General features: G+C 47.5%; 1 protein-coding gene across 2 annotated transcripts in view; it reads left to right on the top strand.

Moving 5' to 3' along the window:
- Positions 1-13,719, top strand: part of LOC126234235 (uncharacterized) — a 93,017-nt gene that overhangs the window by 28,563 nt on the left and 50,735 nt on the right. For both annotated transcript variants that reach the window (XM_049942927.1, XM_049942926.1), the window contains exon 2: positions 4,584-4,825. In XM_049942927.1, coding sequence (XP_049798884.1) covers positions 4,595-4,825 — 231 coding nt within the window. In that variant the 5' untranslated portion in view covers positions 4,584-4,594. The remainder of the gene's footprint in view (positions 1-4,583; positions 4,826-13,719) is intronic.

Here is a 13,719-nt window from a genome sequence, read left to right as displayed (position 1 = left end):
TGTGTTGGGTAGGGACACTACGAATGTAGTGTGTCGAAACATAAGGTGAGAATGTGGGTCTAGCGGGAGGCGTGCGCGAGATAGTCCCTGCAGTCGCACTATCCTTGTGCCCTCGGTGGCTCAGATGGATAGAGCGTCTGCCATTTAAGCAGGCGATCCCGGGTTCGAGCCCCGGTCGGGCACACATTTTCAACTTCCTCGTTGATATATATATCAACGCCCGTCAGCAGCTGAAGGTATTAGTATATAATTATAATTTAATTTAGTGAGAGACTGGCCAAGAGTTGCCGTCCGTGAACGGACGTCACGGGACAGGATGCGCTATTGGTTCTTACTTAAAAAGTGACCCTAGTAGATTCAATTCTGAAGAGTTTCTGTTGGCATCACAGTATCGTTCGCTCTGGTGGAGCTTCTTTACGCAATCGTGCCGCAAAATCCTGTTGCACATTTCTAATAGTTCTCACGCTATGTGCACGTTCATGAGCCCATGCAGTTTCAGGAACGCGTTCTCGCACACTGTAGGTACTTGAGCCCGCCATCTGAAAAGAACAGAAAGACATAAGGAGTATACACCATGACCCAAAGAGAGAGGAGTGCCGGGGCTTTCGGACCTTACTGCGCAGAGTGCGCGACGGGCTGAACTTTGACAGAGTTAGTGAAGAAATTTAAGGTCTAGAAATGTTTGAGTGACATGTCGTGTGAGGAGTACAGGAATAGAGGTGCACGAAATTTTTTTAATTTATCCATAATGGTTAATGTGCAAAATGGCTCAAATGGCTCTGAGCACTACGGAACTTAACATCTGTGGCCATCAGTCCCCTAGAACTTAGAACTACTTAATACTTTAACCTAAGGACATCACACACATCCATGCCCGAGGTAGGATTCGAACCTGCGACCGTAGCGGTCACGCGGTTCCAAACTGAAGCGCCTACAACCGCACGTCCACACCGGCCGGCGGTTAATGTGCACATGGAGTAAAAGATATATATTGTATGAATGAAAATCTGTCGGCCTTCTGTGTCTCAGTTTTTAGGTTTTATTTCCGGAACTTATATACACTCCTGGAAATGGAAAAAAGAACACATTGACACCGGTGTGTCAGACCCACCATACTTGCTCCGGACACTGCGAGAGGGCTGTACAAGCAATGATCACACGCACGGCACAGCGGACACACCAGGAACCGCGGTGTTGGCCGTCGAATGGCGCTAGCTGCGCGGCATTTGTGCACCGCCGCCGTCAGTGTCAGCCAGTTTGCCGTGGCATACGGAGCTCCATCGCAGTCTTTAACACTGGTAGCATGCCGCGACAGCGTGGACGTGAACCGTATGTGCAGTTGACGGACTTTGAGCGAGGGCGTATAGTGGGCATGCGGGAGGCCGGGTGGACGTACCGCCGAATTGCTCAACACGTGGGGCGTGAGGTCTCCACAGTACATCGATGTTGTCGCCAGTGGTCGGCGGAAGGTGCACGTGCCCGTCGACCTGGGACCGGACCGCAGCGACGCACGGATGCACGCCAAGACCGTAGGATCCTACGCAGTGCCGTAGGGGACCGCACCGCCACTTCCCAGCAAATTAGGGACACTGTTGCTCCTGGGGTATCGGCGAGGACCATTCGCAACCGTCTCCATGAAGCTGGGCTACGGTCCCGCACACCGTTAGGCCGTCTTCCGCTCACGCCCCAACATCGTGCAGCCCGCCTCCAGTGGTGTCGCGACAGGCGTGAATGGAGGGACGAATGGAGACGTGTCGTCTTCAGCGATGAGAGTCGCTTCTGCCTTGGTGCCAATGATGGTCGTATGCGTGTTTGGCGCCGTGCAGGTGAGCGCCACAATCAGGACTGCATACGACCGAGGCACACAGGGCCAACACCCGGCATATGGTGTGGGGAGCGATCTCCTACACTGGCCGTACACCACTGGTGATCGTCGAGGGGACACTGAATAGTGCACGGTACATCCAAACCGTCATCGAACCCATCGTTCTACCATTCCTACACCGGCAAGGGAACTTGCTGTTCCAACAGGACAATGCACGTCCGCATGTATCCCGTGCCACCCAACGTGCTCATGAAGGTGTAAATCAACTACCCTGGCCAGCAAGATCTCCGGATCTGTCCCCCATTGAGCATGTTTGGGACTGGATGAAGCGTCGTCTCACGCGGTCTGCACGTCCAGCACGAACGCTGGTCCAACTGAGGCGCCAGGTGGAAATGGCATGGCAAGCCGTTCCACAGGACTACATCCAGCATCTCTACGATCGTCTCCATGGGAGAATAGCAGCCTGCATTGCTGCGAAAGGTGGATATACACTGTACTAGTGCCGACATTGTGCATGCTCTGTTGCCTGTGTCTATGTGCCTGTGGTTCTGTCAGTGTGATCATGTGATGTATCTGACCCCAGGAATGTGTCAATAAAGTTTCCCCTTCCTGGGACAATGAATTCACGGTGTTCGTATTTCAATTTCCAGGAGTGTATATGTTGTTGTGATTTGGTGGTGGTGGTCCTCACTCCGAAACTAGTTTGATACAGCTCTCCACGCTACCCTATCGTGTGCGAGACTCTTCATCTTCGACTAGCTACTGCAACCTACCTGCATCCTTCTGAATGTGCTTACTGCATTCCTCTCTTGGTCTCCCTATACACTCCCCCCCCCCCCCCCCCCCCAGTGCTAAATTGGTCAACACACGATGTCTCAGTGTGTCCTATTAACTGATTCCTTCTTCCAACCAGGTAACGTCACAAATTTCTTTTATCCCCAGTTCTATTCAGTACCTCCTCGTTAGTTACGTGATTTACACAGTCAATTTCCAGCATTCATCGTTAGCACCACATTACAAAAGGTTCTATTCTCTTTTTGTCTAAACTATTTATTGTCTATCTATCACTTCCATACAGCCGGCCGCGGTGGCCATGCGGTTCTAGGCGCTTCAGTCTGGAACCGCGCGACTGCTACGGTCGCAGGTTCGAATCCTGCCTGGGGCATGGATTTGTGTGATGTCCTTAGGTTAGTTAGGTTTAAGTAGTTCTAAGTTCTAGGGGACTGATGACCTAAGTTGTTAAGTCCCATAGTGCTCAGAGCCATTTGAACCAACTTCCATACATGGGTACATTCAAGGCATATACTTCTAAGAAAAGACTTCCTGACAAATCTATTTCGGTGTTAACAACTTTCTCTTCTTCAGAAACGCTTTTCTTGCTATTGCCAGTCTACATCTTATATCCTCTCTACTTCGATCATCATCAGTTATTTTGCTGCCCAAATAGCAAAACTCATCTACTACTTTGAGTGCCTCGTGTCCTAATCTAATTAACATAGCATCACCCTGATTTAATTCGACTGTATTCCATTATCCTTATTTTGCTTTTGTTGATGTTCCTGTTTTATGCTAGATACACAAATAAATTAATAAAGTCTACATACACAACTTTTGTTTTATTTATTTTGCTTGACCATGACGTAGTTCTTCAGGTAACTATAAATCACGTTGCAGGTTTTAGGAATTATTATAGATAATGACTGTGGAGATGGAAATGATCGAATGGCACTGTCGGCTGGGAGGCCCCATTCGGGGGAGTTCAGCCGCCGTATTGCAAGTCCTTTTTAGGTGACGCCACATCGGCGACCTGCGAGTGAGTGATGATGAAGGACACACAACACCCAGTCCCCTGCCGGGAATCGAACCCCGGCCCCCTGCGTGGTTGGCGGTAACGCTACCGCTACGCTACGGAGGCGGACATTGTGGGGATACAAGAGGACGAATTTGGGGTCCTCTGAAATTACGTCAATGGCTAGGAACCGTGAATTAGCTAACATCCTCTCCTCGCTGATTACAGCCTCTCTCAGGATTGTATTCTTTTTCGTTAAGAATTCTTTGACGATGTTCAGGAACTCTGAAATGCATGTTTCATCTATTGTTACGTAATCACGGAAGTCAATTTCTCCCAGCTCCTTAAGTAACAGAGCGCGGCTGAATTTCTTTGCATCAGCCATTTCTTTGGCCACAGCTTTCTCTCGGCTTTTTTTTGCGTTGTTAACTCTGAAACAGCCAGGTCAAGCGCCAGTTTTTGTTATGTGCAAAACCAAAGATAATCTCGTAAAACACATACTCGAAGAACTTCAGATAAACAAATCACAACAACATGTAGGCGCTGTAATCTGAGAGTGCAGTCGATCGGGACGTGTGTAGGCTGCCACGAAATTGGTGCGTTCATCGGTCGGCCGGATAACTTCGTGAGTGTGAAGGGGCCAATAGCGACCAACGCGAGCAGCAGTATTGTGAAACGATAAACTACAGTCTCAGTAGCCCACTATCCTTCCACTTTCGAATTCCGATACATGTTGCGAGATATTTCTTCTTCCCACAGAGGCATATCACAATATTCTTACGAACTTGCGTAAACCTTTCTCTTACACATAACGTAAACGGCATTACACCTACCTATTTTTGCGCTGAAATGTTAACCGTTAGCATAACCGAGCATTTCGTCAGTTGGTGCCAGTTTGACATTCCATGCTTGCTTCCTTCACGATGCTGTAATTTTAATGGCCATCAGCGTATTTTATATTACTGGCAGGCGGCAACACGATGTCGGAGATGGCGCCGTGGACACGGCCCGAGTCGGTGCCCTTCCCGTGCGTCCGCCAGCGCCACGTGGGCCGGCGGCCGCTGGAAGGCGCCGGAGGAGACGCACCGCCCGCCTACGTCGTCCAGGAGCTGCCCCACGAGCGCCACGAGGAGGCCGTGCGCCTCATGGCCGATGTCTTCCTACGTGAGGAGCCCATCACGTCGTGCTTTGGCTTGCGCGACGATCCAGAGGTACGCTATCCTTCGACGTCGAGTGTTGCTCAAATTGTTCGACCCGTGGACGTCGGCGGCCTCTAGCGGCCCAAAACTCTCGTGACTGCAAATCTTTGACGTCAACACATTAGTTTCGAGATCGGTACGTAGTCACGTTCCCAGGTCCATCTGAAGTAGTCGCTCACTCACAGGGGTCAGCGCTTAGCCCCCATTTAGGAGACAGGAGCAGGCAAGTCGGTGTTAGCCTCGGGAACGGGATGAGCGGCAGCGGTGGCCCTCTCAGATGAAGGTGGATGACGGACAGCGTCCTGGTGACGCGCGTCGAGCGGGCTTGCAGGGTGACAGTGGCCTCTGTGCCCCAGCAGCAGTGGCCAGTACGTTGTGCGTTGTGAGTGCATCTGGCAGCAGAAGCGTCCTTCCAGCTGGACTCGCGGCTCCACAGACGATCGAAGACAGCTAGACACGCCGAGGGTCGACCTCCGTAGCCTTTCCTCTCAGTGGATAGCTGCAGCTTGACACGAGGACTGAGACTGCACACCGGACAGTCGGCAGTCAGACATTAGGTAAGATGGGTAGGGTATTTATGTTCGCGTGTGCTCTGCAGCAATGGGGATGGCAATGGTGTCATGTGCCCTGGTTTTTCCTCACTGTAAGCTCTGCTAGTGAATCCGGACTTCCGCAACTTCGCCTTACAAAGGCTATTTTCTGCCGGTTCGACACCTGAACACTTATTGTTGTGTTGCATGTACGCCTCCTTACACACTCTGCTTTGTCACTAATATGATGGTATCACTAGATGTCATTATGCTTCGCATGCAGACTTGGGTACTTGGTCATTCCCATGTGCTGCAATAGCTTCTGTGTCTGCCACGACTTGCTCGGTATTTCCCCCTACCTGACAGTGTACCCCTCATTGACACAGGCAGTTCAGCTTCCGGAAGCTGCCAAGGAAAACATTAGACAAATTTTTAGCTTCTGCTGGGGATACTATCTAGGGACGTAACAGATGACAATGAACATGTCACACTAATTTACGTATGTTTCTATTACTTAATGTTTCTATGATATTATAAAGTAATGGAAACGGGAAGTTTTATACCATGAATTATCAGTCGTTTGTGAGATTTTCATCACATAACTTGTGTTTAACCTTTCACTCCATTTGGATCTGATGTCCATCACGAACATCAGAATGAGTTGTGACACCCCCCCCCCCCCCCAGTCTTTTCTTCATTGGGGCACTGAGGCAAAAAGCTTCCGAACCTCGTCTTGATGAATTTCTTGCCATGATCGAACACTTAGTGTGTCAATTCATCAAGATTTCTCGATAGTGGATGGTCTTCCCATCTCATCCCAGACAAATTGGGGGACTGGGCAAGCCAGTCAAGCATCCATTCATTGCTCCAGGTATACTGTATTTGGTGAGAAAAGAGTTTGGGAGCTTCCATTATCATGCTGGGATAAGCCAGTTGATCCACTGGTCATGAAGGCTGTCGCAGCATAGGTTACTATTCAGCCTCCGTTCAACAATTACCAAATCAGTGCTGTTGTACCAACTACAGGGGTGGACAAACTGCGGAATCGCCAAAAACACACCGGCATACCATGCCTAGCACGGCGTAGGAAAACGACTGGCGGTCAAAACAGACTCTAGTCCTTTCGGATTGGAGAAACACAGGTCATGTACGATTTTCAAATATCGGTTTTGGTGGAAAACTGTGGCAAGTGCAGATAACAACGATGGAGGTAGGCAGCGATCACGCATCGTTTTCTCTAAAGCCGCGCCGGGTAGTCGCGCGGTCTGAGGCGTCTTATCATGGCCCGGGCGGCTCCCCCCGTCGGAGGTTGGACTCCTCCCTCCGGCATGGGTGTGTGTGTCGTCCTTAGCGTAAGTTAGTTTGAGATAGATCAAGTATCGTGTAGTCTTAGGGACCGATGACCTCAGCAGTTTGGTCCCATAAGGCCTTGCCACAAATTTCCAAATTTCTCTAAAGCAGACCACAAAGCCTCAATAATCCTGAGATCCGGTGACTATGGTGGCGATGGGGTGTACAACAGTTCATCCTCGTGCTCATAAAACCAGTCCTGGGTGATTCGAGCTGTGTGAACAGAGGTCCTGTCTTCTTGGAGTACCAGGGAGTAATAAACATTGTACCATGCGATGGACTTGATCAGACAAAGTGGTCACAAAATCATTGCAAGTAATGCGACGTTGCTGAGTAACCACGGGGCCCATGCAATACCGCGATATGGCTGCCCAAATCATTGGCCAGTAGCTGGAAGTAGAGTGAAAGACTCACCTCACGAAATTACTTGCTTCCAGTGGTCCATTGGCTTTGGCACCACGTTTTCCTTTTACAGCATATGCATCAGTGATGAGTGGTTTTGTAGTTCCAACTCGCCTTGAAATGCACTGCTGATGGAGCTCCCTTCGTGTTTTGGAGCTGACAGGATTTGCGAGCGCGACATGTAGCTCTGCTCTGACTTAGGGGGTGGTTGAAATGGTTTAAATGGCTCTTAGCAGTATGGGACTTAACATCTGAGGTCATCAGTCCCCTAGAACTGAGAACTACTTAAACCTAACTAAACTAAGGACATCACACACATCCATGCCCGAAGCAGGATTCGAACCTGCGACCGTAGCGGTTTCGCGGTTCCAGACTGAAGCGCCTAGAACCGGTCGGCCACACAGGCCGGCTAGTGGATGGTATTTTAGCACTTTCCCTGTATGCTGTGTGAATCTTCGATTCGGTACCTCTTGAAACATCAAACACCCAGGCTCCCTTGGTTACGGAAGTGCCTACCGTACGAGCAACTACAATTTGCCCACATTCGGATTCACTCAGTTCTGACATAACGCTCTCACAACTACACAGAACACTGCTCTGACCTCAGCTGACACTTGTGATGCACTGAGGACACGGCACGTGAGCCGCTCGTGGTCAAATTCAGCAGCGCAACCTGCAGGCTTGGCTACCATCTGGATTTATGCCCAAGCACGCGTTTCTCGCGGTGTTTCCATATATTTATTCCTCCCCCCCCCTCCCCTCTACCCTCCTCCCCCATGTAGCTCCCAATATCACAATTCCAGTAGCTAGATGGAGAGGCATGAATCTGTGAAATCGCTTCACATGTCGCCAGGTCGTGAATCTGACCGCCACGGACAGAAGCAAGACTCACTGAAGAATTCACTCTGGCTCTGCAGCATTTCAGGCTGTTGTCTGCGGCATGTTGCAGCTGTAAACGATACATGGCAACTCGAGATTTCAACCCAGGTTGCAATAATCTGTTCCGGGTGGTTTGTAAAATTTTCTTGGATTTCAGCTGTTGTGATCTGTCTCTTTGCCTTGTGATATTATTGTGGTTCAATTTTCTTGGAAGGGCTCGTGTTTGCTCTTCGTATCGCACTATTGCCCTGACTCCATCTCGTCTTCATTCGTCCTGCAATAATTGCACTACAGCCAACTGCTTATGCGATCTGTCGGTACGATACTCTCATGTCAACCTTTCACAAAATCCGAAAGATGGCGATAAGGTACATATGCTCATCCTCCGGATATCACGTCTTTCGATACCCATCTGTTGCACTCAATAGACACGTTTAGTAGGTATCATGAACACTCACCATTCATTACCTGTTGATATACCTTTTTCTGTAATTAAAACACACAAAGTAAGCAGTAACCTTTCACAATGATGAAATTTTGATCAAAATATCCCACAGTCATAGAAATACTAGAGGATTAATTTCGCATCTTTCGGTCAAGACTGTGAACTACATGTGTGGTTTGTGACAAGACTCTCTGAATCGTGTTTAGGGAACAAAAGAGATCTATCTCGAAACGAAAAGTGAAAAAATATTTGAAAAATAATTACCGTAAAGTTTAAGAGGACTGAGAAATTCCATTTTCAACCTTAATACACTGTCCAATACTGTTACTGTGACCGCCGATCAAATGCCTGAATAATCACATATTGCCTCCCGAAGCACTGCGAGTCGTGCAGAGAGAGAGACATTTAGGTTCTGGAAGGTATCGAAAGGAATGTGGAGACATTCCGACTCCAGTGCTGTAGCTAGCTGCGCTAGGGTTTTCGGTTGATGATCCATTTCGCCAACAGCACGATCGAAGTAGTCCCACATATAGCCCATTGGGTTTAACTCCGGGACGTTTGCTGGCCAGGGTAGTACATTAAACTCATTCTGGTACTCTCTGAACGACGCAGTGCACTGCGAGGTGTGTGACACGTTGGATTGTTCCGCTGATGGATGCCACTGTGCCGAGGAAAAGCAAAGTGGCTTGTGGGTGTGGGCACGCTCCCCAAGGACGGATGCACACTTGTTTTTAACCATTGGCCTTCCAGACCGAAACTTTTGCAGCGTGTTTGCTTTCAGACCTTTGACGCTGTACATACCAATAGCCATCTGTCAAATGGAACATAAAACGTGATTCACCTAAAAACGTGATTCACCTCTCGCATTCACTGGACGTCCAGCTGCGTTTCTGGTGTGTAAATTCTAGTCTTTGTCGTCGATGAATAGCAGTCAGCATGAGTGCATGAGCCAGGCACCAGCTGTGGAGGCCCATACGCAACGACGTTCGCGGAACGGTCACTGAGAAGACACTGTTAGTACCCCTTGATTCATCTGTGCTGTCAGCTGCTTAACAGTTGGACAACAGTTCGCTCATACACATCCCCACGGCCATCGTTCACCCCTGTAATCTATGGCCTGTAGTGCCCCAGTTGCCTCGGCGCTGGTTTTGAATGGTGCCGCTTCGCCATCCACGGTATACTTTAACCACGACGGTGTAGAAACAGTTTACAAACTTAGCAGTTTCGGACATGCTTTCACCTTTAGACCTGCACTTTTCGACTCTGTAAGCGCAGAACAGGGAATCAGTGATCATAAGGCCGTTGCAGCATCCCTGAATGTGGAAGTAAATAGGAATATAAAAAAAGGGAGGAAGGTTTATCTGTTTAGCAAGAGTAATAGGAGGCAGATTTCAGACTACCTAACAGATCAAAACGAAAATTTCTGTTCCGACACTGACAGTGTTGAGTGTTTATGGAAAAAGTTCAAGGCAATCGTAAAATGCGTTTTAGACAGGTACGTGCGCGAGTAAAACTGTGAGGGACGGGAAAAACCCACCGTGGTTCAACAGCAAAGTTAGGAAACTGCTGCGAAAGCAAAGAGACCTTCACTGCAAATTTAAACGCAGCCAAAACATCTCAGACAAACAGAAGCTAAACGATGTCAAAGTTAGCGTAAGGAGGACTATGCGTTAAGCGTTCAGTGAATTCGAAAGAAAAATTCTATGTACCGACTTGATAGAAAATCCTAGGAAGTTCTGGTCTTATCAGTAAGTGGCTCGAAACAGCATATCCAGACACTCCGGGATGATGATGGCATTGAAACAGAGGATGACACACGTAAAGCTGAAATACTAAACACCTTTTTCCAAAGCTGTTTCACAGAGGAAGACCGCACTGCAGTTCCTTCTCTAAATACTCGCACGAACGAAAAAATGCCTGACATAGAAATATGTGTCCAAGGAGCAGAAAAGCAACTGAAATCACTCAACAGAGGAAAGTCCACTGGACCTGACGGGATACCAATTCGATTCTATACAGAGTACGCGAAAGAACTTGCCCCCTTCTAACAGCCGTGTACCGCAAATCTCTAGAGGAACGGAAGGTTCAAAATGATTGGAAAAGAGCACAGGTAGTTCCAGTTTTCAAGAAGGGTCGTCGAGCAGATGCGCAAAAATATAGGCCTATATCTCTGACATCGATCTGTTGTAGAATTTTAGAACATGTTTTTTGCTTGCATATCATGTCATTTCTGGAAACCCATAATCTACTCTGTAGGAATCAACATGGATTCCGGAAAAAGCGATCGTGTGAGACCCAACTCGCTTTGTTTGTTCATGAGACCCAGAAAATATTAGATACAGGCTCCCAGGTAGATGCCATTTTCCTTGACTTCCGGAAGGCCTTTGATACAGTTCCGCACTGTCGCCTGATAAACAAAGTAAGAGCCTACGGAATATCAGACCAGCTGTGTGGGTGGATTGAAGAGTTTTTAGCAAACAGAACACAGCATGTTGTTCTCAATGGAGAGACGTCTACAAACGTTAAAGTAACCTCTGGCGTGCCACAGGGGAGTGTTATGGGACCATTGCTTTTCACAATATATATAAATGACCTAGTAGATAGTGTCGGGAGTTCCACGCGGCTTTTCGCGGATGATGCTGTAGTATTCAGAGAAGTTGCAGCATTAGAAAATTGTAGCGAAATGAAGGAAGATCTGCAGCGGATAGGCACTTGGTGCATGGCTTGGCAACTGACCCTTAACATAGACAAATGTAATGTATTGCGAATACATAGAAAGAAGGATCCTTTATTGTATGATTATATGATAGCGGAACAAACACTGGTAGCAGTTACTTCTGTAAAATATCTGGGAGTATGTGTGCGGAACGATTTGAAGTGGAATGATCATATAAAATTAATTGTTGGTAAGGCGGGTGCCAGGTTGAGATTCATTGGGAGAGTCCTTAGAAAATGTAGTCCATCAACAAAGGAGGTGGCTTACAAAACACTCGTTCGACCTATACATGAGTGTTGCTCATCAGTGTGGGATCCGTACCAGGTCGGGTTGACGGAGGAGATGGAGAAGATCCAAAGAAGAGCGGCGCGTTTCGTCACAGGGTTATTTGGTAAGCGTGATAGCGTTACGGAGATGTTAAGCAAACTCAAGTGGCAGACTCTGCAAGAGAGGCGCTCTGCATCGCGGTGTAGCTTGCTGTCCAGGTTTCGAGAGGGTGCGTTTCTGGATGAGGTATCGAATATATTGCTTCCCCCTACTTATACCTGCCGAGGAGATCACGAATGTAAAATTAGACAGATTCGAGCGCGCACGGAGGCTTTCCGGCAGTCGTTCTTCCCGCGAACCATACACGACTGGAACAGGAAGGGGAGGTAATGACAGTGGCAAGTAATGTGCCCTCCGGCACACACCGTTGGGTGGCTTGTGGAGTATAAATGTAGATGTAGATGAAAGCCAGTGATCGTACGTTTGTGAACGTCTGATAAATCGCTCAGTTTCTACATTACGTTAGCAACTCCAGTCTTTTCGACGTTCCCCATAAACACCCTCCACTGCCAGTGCAGCCACCCGTCATCTGTGTGTGGTTATTGCACGTTGACGTCGAACATAAGTGGTTATCACATCAATGTGAGCCGACTGTGTATTAGCCTAGGCACTGAGTTTTGTCGAGTAGATAAAGAAGTATTTTACACGGACTTGAGAGTAAGTGAGAGAACAAAACTTTGTAATAGACAAGGAATAAAACCGTAATTTTCGTTTTCCATCGTAAAAGCTCGAATGACTGATTGATCACACCACAGCCAGTCATCCGATTCCCAGCTTCAGGTTACGTGTAGCTGCCTCCTTCTCTTCCAGTCGGCGCACAGGCTCCCCACCGTAACTGGCACTCATGTAATGCACAGCTTAGGTGTTACTCCGTGTCTCTTGCACTCTGGAGAGAAATGTGCGCTGGTATGAAAATTCAGGATGGAGCAAAACTGACTGTCTTTCACAGGCAACACTTTGTCTCCGGTGAAAAGGACTGGGGGAGAGAATAGTATATATACTTGAATATTTCTGGTATCTCAACTGCAGATTTTTCAGCGCTCGTTTACCTTTAGGACTCTGTATCTCAGAATTAGCAAAAATGGACTTGTACCACTATTGAAATAAGACCTTCATATCTAATTAATATATGTATGTAAATTAAGGGTAGGTAGTAAGGAAGTCCGTCCGTCATCCATGTGTAATCTGTGAGGAAGGTTTACTACAACATAGCTTAAAGGGAAGGAAAAAAATTCCAGTCTGGATTTGATATGCTCTTTGTTAACAATGAATACGGCTCGAGAAGCAAAATACGGAGGAAGTTACTCTGATTTAAAATCAAGCAAGAATGTGAAGCACCTTGACGGCATTGTTTGCCATTTCTACGGGATAAGAAGCAAGTTCAAATCTCTGTGATCGGGAGAACATTAGAAAGAGACACGTGATAAAATATTTTACCGAAATTCTTTTATCCTCGCGATGATTATGTGTCGACCTGTGACGACTCTCTATCCTGCTGCAAGTTCAACGGGCCAGCAGATGTTCCATCTTGACACACACATGCACACTATGTGTGTTGCTACAGTTTTCGTAAGATTTCTGGTGAAGGTGGAGAGTTGATTTTGTTTTAAATGTAATGCAACGGAATGAGAGGCAGTTGTCAGTAGCCAACCGTTAAGTAAGGTAGGTAAATTTTATGACTTGCTGTCTACGAAGGCGCTGTGACCTGAGGGGAGAGAAGTAGACATAAAGGAGGGAGTTGCCCGACATAAAATCAGCTTATAGCTAGCATCTGAATCGGTGAAACTAAAAGTGCAAATTGGTCACACGGTTACATGATAAACTCAGGGTGAGCTGTTCTGAGGCTAGGGGAAATGTAGGAGACATTTTTTCAACACTGAGGTGGAAATCTTACTGTAGTTTGACGTCGAGTAAGACATGAGTTAGCAGACCTCCGCACACTTCTCAAGACACTGGTCATTAACGTGTCTACTGTGGTTATTACCTAGGAACTGCTGATGGGCTCTGTATGTTGAAAGCCAAGCTTTCAGTGTCCATATCTGCAGGATGACTTCGGAAGACAATGTTCATAAAAATTTAAGCGAATCAACTTCAACTTTATGAAACATAACATTGTATTACTATTCACTTTATGTTGTTGTTGTTGTGGTCTTCAGTCCTGAGACTGGTTTGATGGAGCTCTCCATGCTACTCTATCCTGTGCAAGCTCCTTCATCTCCCAGTACCTACTGCAGCCTACATCCTTCTGAATCTGTTT

This window comes from Schistocerca nitens, chromosome 2 (genome assembly GCF_023898315.1).
Source record: "Schistocerca nitens isolate TAMUIC-IGC-003100 chromosome 2, iqSchNite1.1, whole genome shotgun sequence".
NCBI lineage: Eukaryota > Metazoa > Arthropoda > Insecta > Orthoptera > Acrididae > Schistocerca > Schistocerca nitens.
This window is presented reverse-complemented; position numbering and strand designations above follow the sequence as displayed.